Below are 13,941 nucleotides of genomic sequence, written 5' to 3'. Positions count from 1 at the left end.
GAGAACTTTTTATTATGGCTCTGTTAATGGAACACATAAATATTTAATACATTTAAGAAGCTGAATCGCAGAACCTTTACTTTCTATTTAAACCACATGAGTAAACAAGCTTTACATTGCATAATGCCTTGTTCTCTAGCTATGTTTAATCTATAAATTAGGAAAAATTAGTCTCAGAAAAAGAAAAAAAATTAGAGTGTTTTGAACATATGTATGCACATACAGCAACGAACCCCAATAGATGTATACCCTCTGTGCTCATCTACTCACCAAAAAACTGACAAAACTGGCTCCAAAACTCATTAATGGGCTATGATTTCTGTAAAGAAAACAAAAAATAGTTACTATATTTATGCATATTTCCTGTAATAAAGATCCATATTGAATTCCTTTGGTTTAGCTTGTATGTTTTTAAATAAGTCTTGGTGGGTGTTTTGTTACAAAGTTACAAAAATAGCTGCAAAACACAATGGAAACAGAAAACCAAAAGCTTCATATATTTTACTATATTGAATATATCTTACAAAATAATTTTGCAGGTATTACGATACAGCTATTTTAAAGAGAAACCACTGCCAGCAAAACACATTCAGTTCAGGTCAAAAGAAAAAGCTACAGAAAATTAAAAATCTGCCAATTCTACTCTCCTCTTGTGATCCACCACTACAATTTTGTCCTAGAAGACAAATGTTAACTGGTTCTATTAGGAGAGTCCCATTTCCAACTACTTCTATTAATTTAAGTTAACCTACCCACTAAAACAATGTATCTACTACATAATGAAGTTGCCGTAATACAAGGTTCTTAACAGGCTTACAGTTTTGTAGCTGTTTTGTTTCAAGCTCATAATCCATATATTTCTACCCTGTGCAGAACAGCTTTAAGATTATTCAACCTATTCTGTTCACACAGTTATTCCCAAAGGGTGAAATCACAGCTAGATCAAAAAATTCAGGTAACCAAAGCCATGGTAATACATCAGACAGGTTTCATGAGGCTACAGTAATGCCACATAGGAGACACTTAAAAAATTTAAACGTCAGGACCTCAATGGTAGCAGCGATTCACATTGTTCAGTGGTGAGCTGCCAGGTTATGTAAAAACACAGACTTCCAGGATTTGAGGAGTATAATTTGGGCTACAGAAACATACACTGCTACAGTAAAGCACCCAATTTGTTTTCAACTTTATTCTACAAGCATTATATTAAAACAGAGTCTTAAAACAGCAGAGGTACTTGAAAAACACGAAGTATGTTGCTAAAACACAAATTTCCAGTAGTGAACCCATATTATACAAAACAAGAGTAGTTTGGCTGTTTGGTGTTTTGTTTTTTTAAAAAGAAGCAGTCAGCAATGTCCCCAAACAGACCTTTTCTCACTTTTGATTTAGCATAAATACCTAAAAGCAAGACCATGAACAAGAATAATGAGAAAGAAAAACAAGGAAGACAAACAAAGCATGTTGTAACAGGAAAAACCTTCCCTTTTTATATACACTGCTCAATTCTGCACATAGACCTAAATGTAAGATCAATACAACTTGTCACATTTTTCCATTATTTTTTCCAAAGGAAAAATAGGTTGGGCACTTCCCCCTTTGTTAGCAGGCAACAAAGAACAGCGGCCAGTAAATGTCTCTGCTTCTCAGTACCTGGACTGTGTTCTCCCAGCAGCTGTCTAACACAGGGCAGCAGCAATCAGCCACATAAACTACACTTGCTGCAGCTGAACTCCTGCTCCAGAGGGCACACGGCTCCCTCATAATCCCTTTCCCAACTCATGAGGTGTGTGGGACCATCGAGCAGCCATTCCTACCACCATACTCCCAAGCACAACCTTCACCACACGTTTCAAGGTCACACCTGCATTGTCAACACCCAACTCATCTAAAACTGCAGAACAGATCAGCACAACATCACACAGATTGTTTTTACGACTGTAAGTATGAAGCTGCATTTATATCACATTTCAAAGAAGCTCAGAAATAAAGCAAATGTTTCGTTTTCGTGTTTCCTCAGACCTATGTACACAGAACACAAATAGCTCTGGGGGTCAAAAAATGCTAAAGTAATGTTAAAAACTGAGACAGTTAACTACAGTTGAGAGCCAACTGTTCTCTAAAGAGTACAAAATATACTGAAGCAATGAAAATTTGCCCAAGTATTCCAATGCATATTTGTCTGAGTATAGCTGAGTTTTTTCCCCAAGTACATACTTCTCTTTTTCAACTGACCTTTCAAAACCGCTTCACACTTGCACTCTTGACACTCACTGCTATTTCTGTTTCCAATTCATCTCCCAGGATCAAAGATGAAACAACAAAAATATCAAGAGCCACTTTATTATTCCATTCTGAAATTATCAGTAGCTATAATACATGAGGTAAATGTCACAGATCAGTTCTTTTTAACTTTCACTCACTCAATCTATAAAAAGCATTGCCATTACAGCACATATGGGCTGCAGCACAAAAGGACCCTGAAGCAAGGAAACATGATGCATAATATTATCCTGTGTCTGGGAGATGGTTCTGTTGAGACCATGGAGTCTGGCAATCAAAACATCAAAACTTTACTGTAGGAGTCCCCCACACAGAGTTTGTGTCATCACTAAGGAAAATAAGGAACACTTCTAGCACATTCCTACATAGTCACTGGGTAGAAACTATAATTGCAGCTTTATGGAAGATCATTTAGTAAGGTAATTTCAGTGTTTAAAATACAATTTTAAATAACAAACATGTGCTCAGTCTTTGTGAGTATTATGTTTACTGATAAATTCTTCAACAGATAAGGTCATCTTTTCCTTGAGAGCTAGGAAAAGTTTCAAATGGCACAGTACTGTCCCAGTAAAAACTGAGGTGTGACTAACGATGACAGTAGGTTTCTGGGAAAAACACAATCCCACAAAAAGCTCAAGCTCCTTGTAAGTGACCTTCAGCTTCAGCCATAAAGCTTCATCCTATTTGACAGACAACTCTAAAGTTGTTAAGAAACAAAAAAATGAGGCAGCACTTGAGAAGATACTAACAGCAAACCAAGGGCTGCATCAATGCTGACGGGAGCTATGGAACCGAATACAAATTAACACTGGGACACTGCACTACCCAAGTTATCCTCACGACTTTGAAAGCAATAACCTCCATTAAATAAAGAAAAATCTCAAGACTTTTAATTAGCTCAAAGATGAAAGGAAAAAAAAAATCAGGCTCCAGACATATTTTGTAAAACACTGTTTGCACTTCACCTGGGAAGGTATCTTTTTTATAAGAAACTATGTTATTAACACCATTAGTGCAAGACACCACAGTAAAAGGTCCTACATGCCAATAAAGTTGGCAAGTGTAACTAACTTAAGTAAAAACTTAAAAGCACTGAAGTAGAACTTTCTTCTAGACATATAAACTAGCATTACACAATACATTGCTTCTCCCAGAAAACCCTCACTGATTTGCCAAATTTTATAGCATATATTTAAAGTATTAATGCACTTTCAGAAGAAAAGTGTTTGCTGTGCCCCATTTTCATACATGATGATAACATTCAGGGGTCTTAAGCTTTGGTTTAATAATGCTGAAATAATACGGCCCAGTTTCACAATTAAAAAATACAACAGAAGTGAAGCACACAAAAGCAAAAAATCAATTACTTCTCAGTATTTTCTTTTTTTTTTTTCTACAGCTATTTCCAAGACAGTATTCAACTTCTTCACATCAGCTTCTAAATCTACTACAGCCTAGCTCAAGTTTAAATTTAGAGTAATGTAATTAACTTGCCAACACTTCCTCACTCTTTTTCTGGTCATTGCTACTTTAACCACAGTCCATCAAGAATTCCAGCCATCATGCTTAAGAGTGATGCTCAGGTTGAAACAAAACAAATCAGTTTTGTCCACAAAGTGAGAGAATAAAGCAAAATGGCACAATTCATCTAAGTTCACAGATAAATATAGAAGCAGGAAGTGAATATTTTAAAACAAGGAATAAAAACATGTAAATAGAAAGGTAAGGAATTCACTGCAACAACATACAAATCCTTTGGTCATTATTCCATCACAGATTATTTTAAAATGTGTTTAAGAAATTGTTTGTGAGACTACAAACATGACAGAGCCACGTATGTGCACCTCTTATCCAATACTGGTAACTGAAATACACATGGCAATAAAAGTGTCATGGAAGCATTACAGTATTAAATCACATTGAGAACGGCAAATATCAGATCTAGGCTTAGTTTACATTTCATAATCAGCCCAAATTTGTTTTGTTAAATGAACCCTTAGCATACAATTCTATTTTTACTAGAAATACACAAGCAAAAGAGAAATTTAAGAATATAAAAATAATTCTGTGGCCCTGCTCGATCCAGTTTTTATCCAATTTGTTTTGTCCTGCAAATTAACAGGAGATTGTTTTGCTCTAACTTCAGGCTGTGAACTTTAGACATGCAACATTAAAACACTTGAGATTAGAAGAAATTTAAATTGTAACTTTAATTTGAAAACTAGTTACAAAGGTGAGAGACAAGCTAGTTATATCAGCAGATTTGTACCAACTCTCCACTTGCACTCTCTAAATCCATCAGAATTGGGGACTTAAGTAAAACCTTTTTTCCAACCAAATTCACTTTCCACAACCAACTACAGCAGCTTAACTGACATCATGTAACTTTAACACCTCGAAAATCCTGAAGTAGATTAAAACAAAAACGTGCCTCTCTAGCACAACAGCGTGAAATATTCTACCAGAAGCAGCAGATCAATGAGTGGGTGCGCTAACAGAAGTAAAAAGTCTTTAAAGCATTTGCATCTTTCACAGAATTAATTTAGCAAGATCTGCTTACTATCACACCTCTGCTGCCATCTCCAAACCTGACTTCTAACCTCTGAGTTATAAACCCAGATTTTAGTTTAGCTTTCTGACATCTTCCCTTGGACTTCTAGCCACCAGATACTGCTCCATATGACAAATAGATCTCTCAACCTCCCTCTACCCTTTCTACCATTTCCTCTGGCAGCAACACCTGTCTCTGTCATGAAGGCCACAAAACTGAGTGTCACACTCAATGTGATCATCTCTGCGTACTCAGCTCTTGAAAGATTTAAACTGCAGAATGCTTAAAATATTTCTAATCTATCCAAATAGCCAGAAAACTGATGCTGGTTTCATGTGCATCATTATTATTATTACTCTGCCTAGCATTGAGCAATGAAATCTCACCTTGCTGGGGTACACATTTAGAATATTGACAAGCAGAATATTTAGAATACACACAGAATATTTAGAATATTGCTACTAAAAATCACTTCCCTTACAAATAACTCCTTTTTCTATACATCCATCTAGCAGCTGCTCCTGTGCCCGTGGCTGCAACAAACAAAAGCACACCGGGTCGCTAGCAGGGCACTCACGATTTATTCTCACGCTGCCAATCCAGATGCTATCATCCTTTGCCCAACCAAGTGACGTCAGCTCCCGCTCTGCTGAACTTATCTTTAGGGAAGCTACTGCAGCAGCCACTAAATCGCTTCATTTTTGCTCTTAAGGTTCCTTTGCTGAGGTATATAAGCAAGAGTTTCAGCAGTGGTTAGACAGACACGGGTCACAATCTATCTAATGATCAATGCTGGCTAATGTCACGTTGCCTCAACTTGCATTTTGAGTCAAAAGTATTTTGGGCCACAGAGCATTTTAAGGTAGTAATATGAGGTTCAAATACCTATTCATAATAGACTTCTGGTCCATTACTAAGTTTGTGTGTCTGTTAATACACCTGATGTAGCATGTTACCTTTAAATTAATTTCAGGTTTTTTAAGCAACCATAGTAAGCCTTTGCCCATTTGTACCAGCTTCTAGTTCTTCCACCTCTGCTTTACCCTAGCAGGCTGAACGTCATGTTTTTCTACACTAGCCTCATGCTTTAAATCTTTACACATTTTGTCTTATAATCACATTTCTCTATACAATCTTCAATTTTTTCTGTGGATATGACCTTCCTGTATACATTTCATTTGTCATTTTGTACCATTTCTCCTTCCATTAAGATGGAAGTTGGAAACATTACCAAGCCTTCTCAGATGTTGGAATCATTCACACAGAGTCAAATAGGAGACAGAAGATTGCAGGATTTCTTGAGAGATAATAGCCCTGATCTTATGATTTATGCCCTGGCAGCCAGGAGGGCCAACCATGTGTCCTAGGATGCATCAAGCACAGAGCTGTCATCCAGTCAAAGGATGCAATTGTCTGCTCTGCACTGGGGCAGCCTCAGTTCGTGTTCTGTGCAGTTTTAGGCACCACAACATGACACCAGGCCATCAGAGAGCATCCAAAGGAGGGCCACAAAGGTGGTGATGAAGGGCGTTGAGGGGAAGTCGTATGAGCGGCTGAGGTCACTTGGCTTCTCCAGACTGGAGAAGACAGAGACGAGACCTTACTGCAGCCTACAACTTGAGGGAAAGAGGAGGGGCAGACACTGATCTCTCCTCACTCAACACCAGCGGCACGACTCAAGGGAATGGCACAAAGCTGAGTCAGGAGCTGTAGGTTAGGTATAGGAAAAGGTTTTTCACCCAGAGGGTGCTCAAGCACTAGAACAGGCTCCTCAGTGAAGTGGTCACAGCACCACGCCCGACAAAGTTCAAAAAGTGTTTTGGACAATGATCACAGGCACACAGGGTGATTCTTGGAGTTGTCCTGTGCAGGGCCAGGAGTTCGAATCATTGATCCTGATGAGTCCCTTCTAACTCAGAATACTCTATGATCTGACAATTTATGTTGTGAGTCAACATTCAGTGAAAAACTCCTGGCTTTATTTAACGCAGTCTTCTCTTAGCTGGAGGAAGTTTTTAAATCATTTTTGAATTGCAAATGCTCTTAAGAAGTGAAGAATCGGCAAAAAAAAAAAAAAAAAAAAAAAAAGTTATTTTGACAGTTTCTGGCCTTCTTATATGTCTAGAAATCCACAAAGCTACAAGGGAAAAGAGAATACTCCAGTTCAGTTTCTTTCTAGTGACTGGAAAGAAGTTCAGTCTTCTTTCCAGTCTAGCTTTCTTTCTTTCTATCTAGTTCTTTCTTTCTAGTCAGGGTGGTTCACCAAACCATCTTCATTATGTCCTTGGTTAATCTCCATACCTCTTGCAGCTTCCATAGATACTCAAAAGTTTAAAGTGATGAGAACTAGGACAGAGTCAGCACTGTTCAAGCTGAATACAAAGACTGATATCTGACAGTTTCAAAGATGAGTTAGCACTGAGGGAAACTAGTATGGCTACAAGCACTAAGGACAGTGGTGCTGTCTAGTAAAGATCTACAAAAATACCACATCCACTGTGTTTGGTATTTGGTTCATGATCAGAATGTCATCAAAACCAGCAGGTAAGGATCTGGATTTCTAAAAAAAAAAAACTTGTGAAAAAGCATATGCAGATATACATGCTACATGTAGATGATTTTTGACGCTCTACTATCTTCCCTCAAGTAAAATTTAAAACAACAATACTCTCAAACAACACCTGCCAAATCATTAAGTGCTTTAGTGTGATAGTCAACGCAGTTCCAACTACATGTTGTGTCTGGCACACAACTGAATATTCATCTTCTTCAGATCCTCTAAAGATATGAGCTGTAACCACTGGGATACAAAACACCATTCTCCCATGTCCAATGCAGAAATCATGGTTCTGTGGCACATAACTTCCAAGTACCACCACTCTTAATAGGCAAGACTTTACTGGTGTGGATATGTGTATGAAACACAGCTGCAATTCCAAGCCTGGTCTCCTCAAGGACTGCATTATGACCAGCTTTCAAATATAACTGATTTTAGGCTCAGCAGTCAGCTTTCTTTTGACAGTTTCTTTCTTATATGCTTAGAAATCCACAAAGCTACAAGAGGAAAAAGAATACTCTGGTTCAATACTCAATACTTTCTGGAAGATGCAAAAAAGCAGAAGAGCAAAGAAAAATATATACTGCCTGTTTTAGAGACAAGCTTACCTATTGTCCCATAAAGACAGAAGCATTAACTTGAATTCTTCACAAGACCTTTCAGGGGGCAAATGAATTTAAAATCGAAGTAACAAAAAGCAGAATCAAAACCAGCAGTTTCTAAGAAATAGTTTTATATAGTTTAAGTGATGTGGCTACTAAAACAGAAGTTTTGCTGAGTATCTCCATTCTTCACTTCTACAATTCATTAATAACTATTTACCTTCTGAAACAGAGCTGAACTACCTGCACAGGCAGTAGTTTAGAATTAACACTTTCTACAAGAAAGGTCACCTGAAATACAGACAACACACACTCATCAATTTAAAAAACTGCATGCCATCAGACATCTTTGACCTCCAGTATCATTAATTACAAACATTGATATTACATTATAGAGAGCTTCTAAATTCTCCCCATTTGGCTTACCAGCCCCATTTAGGATAGGTTCTATTGCATAATTCCATGCACACACCTACAAAAATACACTGATTAAGACTGCATGCAAACAAACAAATAACAGCACTGCTTAAGTCCTTGCAAAAGAACACATTCAAGACAAGCACAGAACCAAAACACACTCATCAATTTAAAAAACTGCATGCCATCAGACATCTTTGACCTCTAGGATCATTAACTCTTGGGAAAAACAAGTGGCCCTCACTGCAAATGTCTCCAGAATTCAGGTTTATAGGAAGTTGACCTTAATTTGCTGCATCTTCTCTCCTATGTGAAATCCAAATTTTCATACAGTTAATCTGCAATTCAATAAGGGTTTATTAGTTCACAGCAAGAGGAAACATGCTACAAATTTTGGAATGAAGGACAAAGTTTTTAAATTACTCTGAAAATCTCCAGCCCAAGACAGCAATTATCCATTTATGAACCACGAACTATTAATCTTATGAAGGGATTCCTACCTACTCCTTGCAGGGGGTGTTTAAAAGCCACAATCAGAAAGTACACTGAACTCAAGAGGCATTTCTTGATAAAATCAAACAAAGAAAAGCCTGCACCTGGCAGAAAAGATTGGCAAGTTTCTGCATTTAAGATATCTTTAGTAATAAAACCTTCTAGATAACCAAGAGAAGTTTGCAGAAGAAATTATTATTCACCCTTTCAAGGGAGGATTAAACTGCATTTTGAGAAGAGGAATCTTAACAATTTTACTCCCTAGTACTAGTTTAAAATGTAAGAAGCATTTAGAATTCCTAGACTACTTCCAGATTCACACTACTGGGAGAAAGCAATGGCACAGCACAAGCAAAAGTGGAGGAGAGGAAACAACACTGAGTGTTCCTTAACTGGCACCTTAAAAAAATTACACAACACAAAAGCATGCAACCAAAACCAACAGGTTCCTTAGATACACAGAACAAATGAGGGCTTCAAAAGAAAGAAATACTCAAGAAGTAACTCATAGGGTGCAACTTCACATGACCTACACATGGCAATTACAGACAGGGTTTAGTGGTGGTCTTGGCAGTGCTGGGTTAAGAGGTGGACTTCATGCTTATGCACGTGAGGAATGCAGAACTGGACCTTGCTTGCCACCTGCAATATTCCAGTTAGTTCCATAGAACAGTATTTTGTGTAACATAGCAGTATATTCTGGAGACAAAATGACACATTTAATATTAACCTGTTGCAGGTACACAATAAAGTTGTTGTTACTAAGGGGAATGTTCTTAATGTGTCTCAATCCCTGCACTCCACTTCCCACCATCCTTTCTGTAAACAAGATTTAAATACATAAGTACATCATCACTATGAAGTTCTATTTTAAGTCAACCAAAGTCTTTTTTAATCATACAGACAACAGCACTATAGTGCATATTAATTATTTAGAACGTATGCACAATTACAGCAGCTCAGGCTCGAGTGGAAGACATTAGCCTCAAGAAAAGAAGCAAGGACAGGTAGGGGCAACCTCTTCTTTAAGCCTGACTTACACAGCTGCACTAATGCTGCTCCTACCAGATGCCTACTTAATGCAGAAACCCAGACATGATGTATGTGGGGATTATGAACATAATCTTACAGCCCAAAGATAATCACAGCAGCACTCACAGACCTTTTGTTGCCATCTATTTTGCGAGCTGAAGACCACACAGGAGCACCAGAGCAAAAACCCCCCAGGACATATCTCCAGCCACACGTGTGTTTACACACACACACAGCCAAAAGCAGACAGCGCTACCGAGGGACCCCTGCTCAGCCCTTCTCCACCCCTCCAAGGCGCCAGACACCCCACACACCACCCCCGAGCCCTTGTGGCCAAGAAGGCCAACAGAATCCTAGGATGCATTAGGGAGAACAGTGCCAGAGATTGAAGGATGTGATCCTGCCCCTCTACTCAGCCCTGGTGAAGTCAGGGCACATCTGAAGTGCCCTGTTCTAGCTCCCCGTGTACAGAGGAGCTATGGAGCTCCTCAAGCGGGTCTAGCAGAGGGCAAAGAGGGTGACTGCGGGACTGGAACACCTCCCTTACGAGCAAAGGCTGAGGGAGTTGGGCCTGTTCAGCCTCGACAAGAGATGACCCCGTCAATGTGTACAAATATCTAAAGGGAGGGTGTCAAGAGGATGGAGCCAGGCTCTCCTCGGTGGTTCTAAGCAGTAGGAGGGCAAGAGGCAACGGGCAGAAACTGATGCACAGAAGTTCCACCTGAACATGAGGAGGAGCTTCTTTACTGTGTGGGTGGGTGACCCTGCATGTCAACAGACTGCTCAGAGAGCTTGTGCAGTCTCCCTCACTGGAGATACTCAAGAACGGTCTGAGGACAATCTTGTGCCATGTGCTCTAGGATGACCCTGCTTGAGCTGGGTGGTTGGACCAGATGACCCACCGCGGCCCCTTCCAACCCGACCCACTCTGTGATTCTGTGAAACACGCGGGTCCCTTCGCCATGAGAGCGCTGACCGAGGCAGCGACAGGCAGCACCGACCCTTCCCGCTCCGAGGGCCGGGCAGGGCGAGGCTGCCGGCGCCAGGGCCCCCTGCGCGCCCCGCCGCCCGCTCACCTCCCGCCCGCGGGAAGGGGCCCGGCTAGCGGGCGGCGGAGGGGCGGCCGGGACTGACCTGTATTTCTTGAAGAGCTGGTCGGACTCGCGGAAGCCGTTGTTCAGCAGCATGTTGATGCCGGCCAGCGCCAGCTCCGAATCCTCGATGGGCAGCGGCGCTTCCCCGTCCTCCCGCTGCTCCGAGCCGGCCATGACGATGAGGAGGCAGCGGGACCCAGCTGACCCTCCCCTACCTTACTACCTACGTACCTACCTACGTACCCAACTGCCTACCCGCCCGCCCACTCCTTCCCGGGGCAGCCCGGTGCTGGCTCGGCGTGCCTGCGGGACGAGCCGGGAGCGCCCGGTACCCGCGGAGGCGCGAACTCGGCGCTGCCGCAGCCGCTCCGCACCCGCAAACGCGCCGAAAGCGCTGGCGCCTGCCCCGCGCCCCAGCGCGCAGGCGCCGCCACGAGGCCGCGCAGGCGCGGGACCGGGGCCGGGTGAGGGGCCGGGGGCGCAGCGGCTGCGGCTGCGGGGCGGCTCCTGCTGGGGCGGGGCTGCGCTGGCGGCCCTGAACGCAGAGCCGATTTTAGGCACGCTGTCGTGGTTTGGAAGGGATCCACGAGGGTCTTCGAGTTCAACTCCCGTCCCTGCACCGACACCCCAGAAATCTCACTATGTACTTGAGGGCATTGTCCAAAGGCTCGTTGAACTCTGGCAGGCTTTGTGCTGTGACGGCTTCCCTGGAGAGCCTGTTCCAGTGCTCGAACACCCTGTGGGTGAAGAACCTTTCCGCAAAATCACAGAATGAACTAGATTGGTCAAGACCTTTGAGATCATCAAGTCCAACCTATGGCCTAACACCTCCTCATCAACTAAACCGTAGCACTGTGTCCAATATTTTTTTAAACACGTCCAAGGACAGTGGTGACTCCACCACCTCCCTGTGCAGAGGATTCCATGCCCAATCACTCTTTCAGTGAAGAATTGTTTATTATAATATCCAACCTAAACCTCCCCTGACACAGGTTCATTCCCTCGAGTCCTGTCACTAGTCACCACAGAGAAGAGGTCATTATCTGCCCCTCTGCTTCCCCTCACAAGGATGTTGAAGACTGTGATGAGGCCACCCCTCAGTCTCCTCCAGGCTGAACAAGTGAAGTGACTTCAACTGCTCCTCATAGGGCTTCTCCTTCACACCCTTCACCATCTTCATTGCCCTCCTTCCAACACTCTCTAATAGCTTAATGTCTTTCTTATATTTTGGCACCCAAAACTGCCTTCAGCACTCGAGGTGAGGCTGCCCCAGTGCAGCGCAGAGCAGGACAGTCCCCTCCCTTGCCCGGCTGGCAATGCTGTGCCTGATGCCCCCAGGACATGGCTGGCCCTCCTGGCTGCCAGGGCACTGCTAATTCTGCCTGTGGCTGCTGTACCCCCAGCTCTGGGGATGGCACAGTGAGCACCGGCAGGAGAGAGGCAGGCACTGATGCCTGGCTTAGGGGTATCCATGTGGGGAGCTGCCCCTGCCTCCATGTGCCGCCCTTCCCTCCCCATGCTCACACCTCACCTTGCTTTGCTGTCAGGTACCACACAGGCAAAGGTGGCTGCTACCCACTCTCTGGCCCTCCACAATCCTGTGGCTTCCTGCAAAATCCACTGTGGTTTTTAATGGGTGGGTTGTAGCAGCTGGGGCTGCAGCCAGCCCTAGAGTGTGAAAAAGTCCAAAGTCCTTCTCTGACAGATAATGTGGCTTTCCATTTCCAGATAATTGATTTTTCTTTTTTCTTTGTTTTTATTAGTGGTTTTATTCAGTGACTGCAGTCTGTAGAACAGAGAGTAAAAGTTCCTCTTTCATACAATGCTGACTTTGTGACCTCCCCAGTGCAAGTCTGGGAAACAAAGGTTTCTAGGAATTTGCTCCCTACCTCTTGACACATACCTTCATGATTAGCAATGTGAACTTACCTGTCATGCTGACAGCAAAAATCAGTATTTGCAAGTTTGGTTCAGATACAAGCTAGTCTGACAGGCGTTTCCAAGCACAGGATGGGTGAGAAAGTACACTTGTGTAAATATATCTGTTCCAACCCAAAATGGCCAAGTACCTGGGCACTGAAAATACACCCATGTTGTTTCCATCCTTCTTTGCAAGAAGAGGCTTTCACTGCTCTGCTTAAATTTAGGTGCATAGAAGGCTAATACCAACAACCTGTTCTTGCTTCCTGGCAGCTAGAAGGGTGCTACAGCTGCTCTTGAGAAAAATTTAAGACTCAGACTTCCCCCACTTCCCCTTCATAGCATACAAAAGAATGGGACCAAACACTACTTTTAGTAGCGACCCCTTTTCCCTGTCAAGCAAAACGTCTGTCTTCCTGTGAATCAAGCTGCCATATTTCCATACATGCCTTGTGGGAATTGCTACCACCCCCTCGGGAAATACTTTGTACCAATAACTTCTTAAAACAACAGTTCTTGGAAAGTGTGGATTGCCTAATGCCAGGAGGCCTCTGCAATCTGTCAGGTGTGAATCGCACCCTTTGGCTGATTGCCAGCCCCTCTGTTACTGAGCAGGACACTTAGGGGGTGTTTAAAGAGGACACATCTTTAGTTACAATGCACATCTCCAAAGCAGCATGATCTACACAGCCTAGAAATCCTAAAGGGCTTCTAGAAAATCAGCACAGCATGACTAGGGAACAGCGTGTTCTCCAGTGTGTTTACAGGTTATTTGTGAAATTTGGACTGCAGAAATGCAAGCAGCCTCACTAAAAGGAAATTTCAGATTGCAGTTGCACCGCCCTTATTCCTTATTCTTGCAGGTTGCACTGTTTCAAGACACTGCATTCCAAATGAAAACAATTACCCCTGCAATATTATCTGCCAGGCAGGATTCTGTGGGCAGGGGTTAATGATGGAGCAGTTTATTATATCCTTTCCCTTTGGCAGATG

At 42.4% G+C, this 13,941-nt stretch overlaps 1 protein-coding gene across 1 annotated transcript in view; it reads right to left on the bottom strand.

Moving 5' to 3' along the window:
• Nucleotides 1–11,400, bottom strand: part of TTC39C (tetratricopeptide repeat domain 39C) — a 37,295-nt gene extending 25,895 nt beyond the window's left edge. Inside the window, exons 1-2 of the mRNA XM_041399429.1 lie at nucleotides 11,069–11,400; nucleotides 271–319 (exon numbers count right to left, since the gene is read on the bottom strand). Coding sequence (XP_041255363.1) covers nucleotides 271–319; nucleotides 11,069–11,202 — 183 coding nt within the window. The 5' untranslated portion in view covers nucleotides 11,203–11,400. The remainder of the gene's footprint in view (nucleotides 1–270; nucleotides 320–11,068) is intronic.
• Nucleotides 11,401–13,941: the final 2,541 nt, after the last annotated feature.

This window comes from Onychostruthus taczanowskii, unplaced genomic scaffold (genome assembly GCF_017590055.1).
Source record: "Onychostruthus taczanowskii isolate IOZ18803 unplaced genomic scaffold, ASM1759005v1 scaffold16, whole genome shotgun sequence".
Classification (NCBI taxonomy): Eukaryota; Metazoa; Chordata; class Aves; order Passeriformes; family Passeridae; genus Onychostruthus; species Onychostruthus taczanowskii.
Note: the sequence above shows the minus strand (reverse complement) of the source record. Positions and strands in the feature narration are given on the sequence as shown.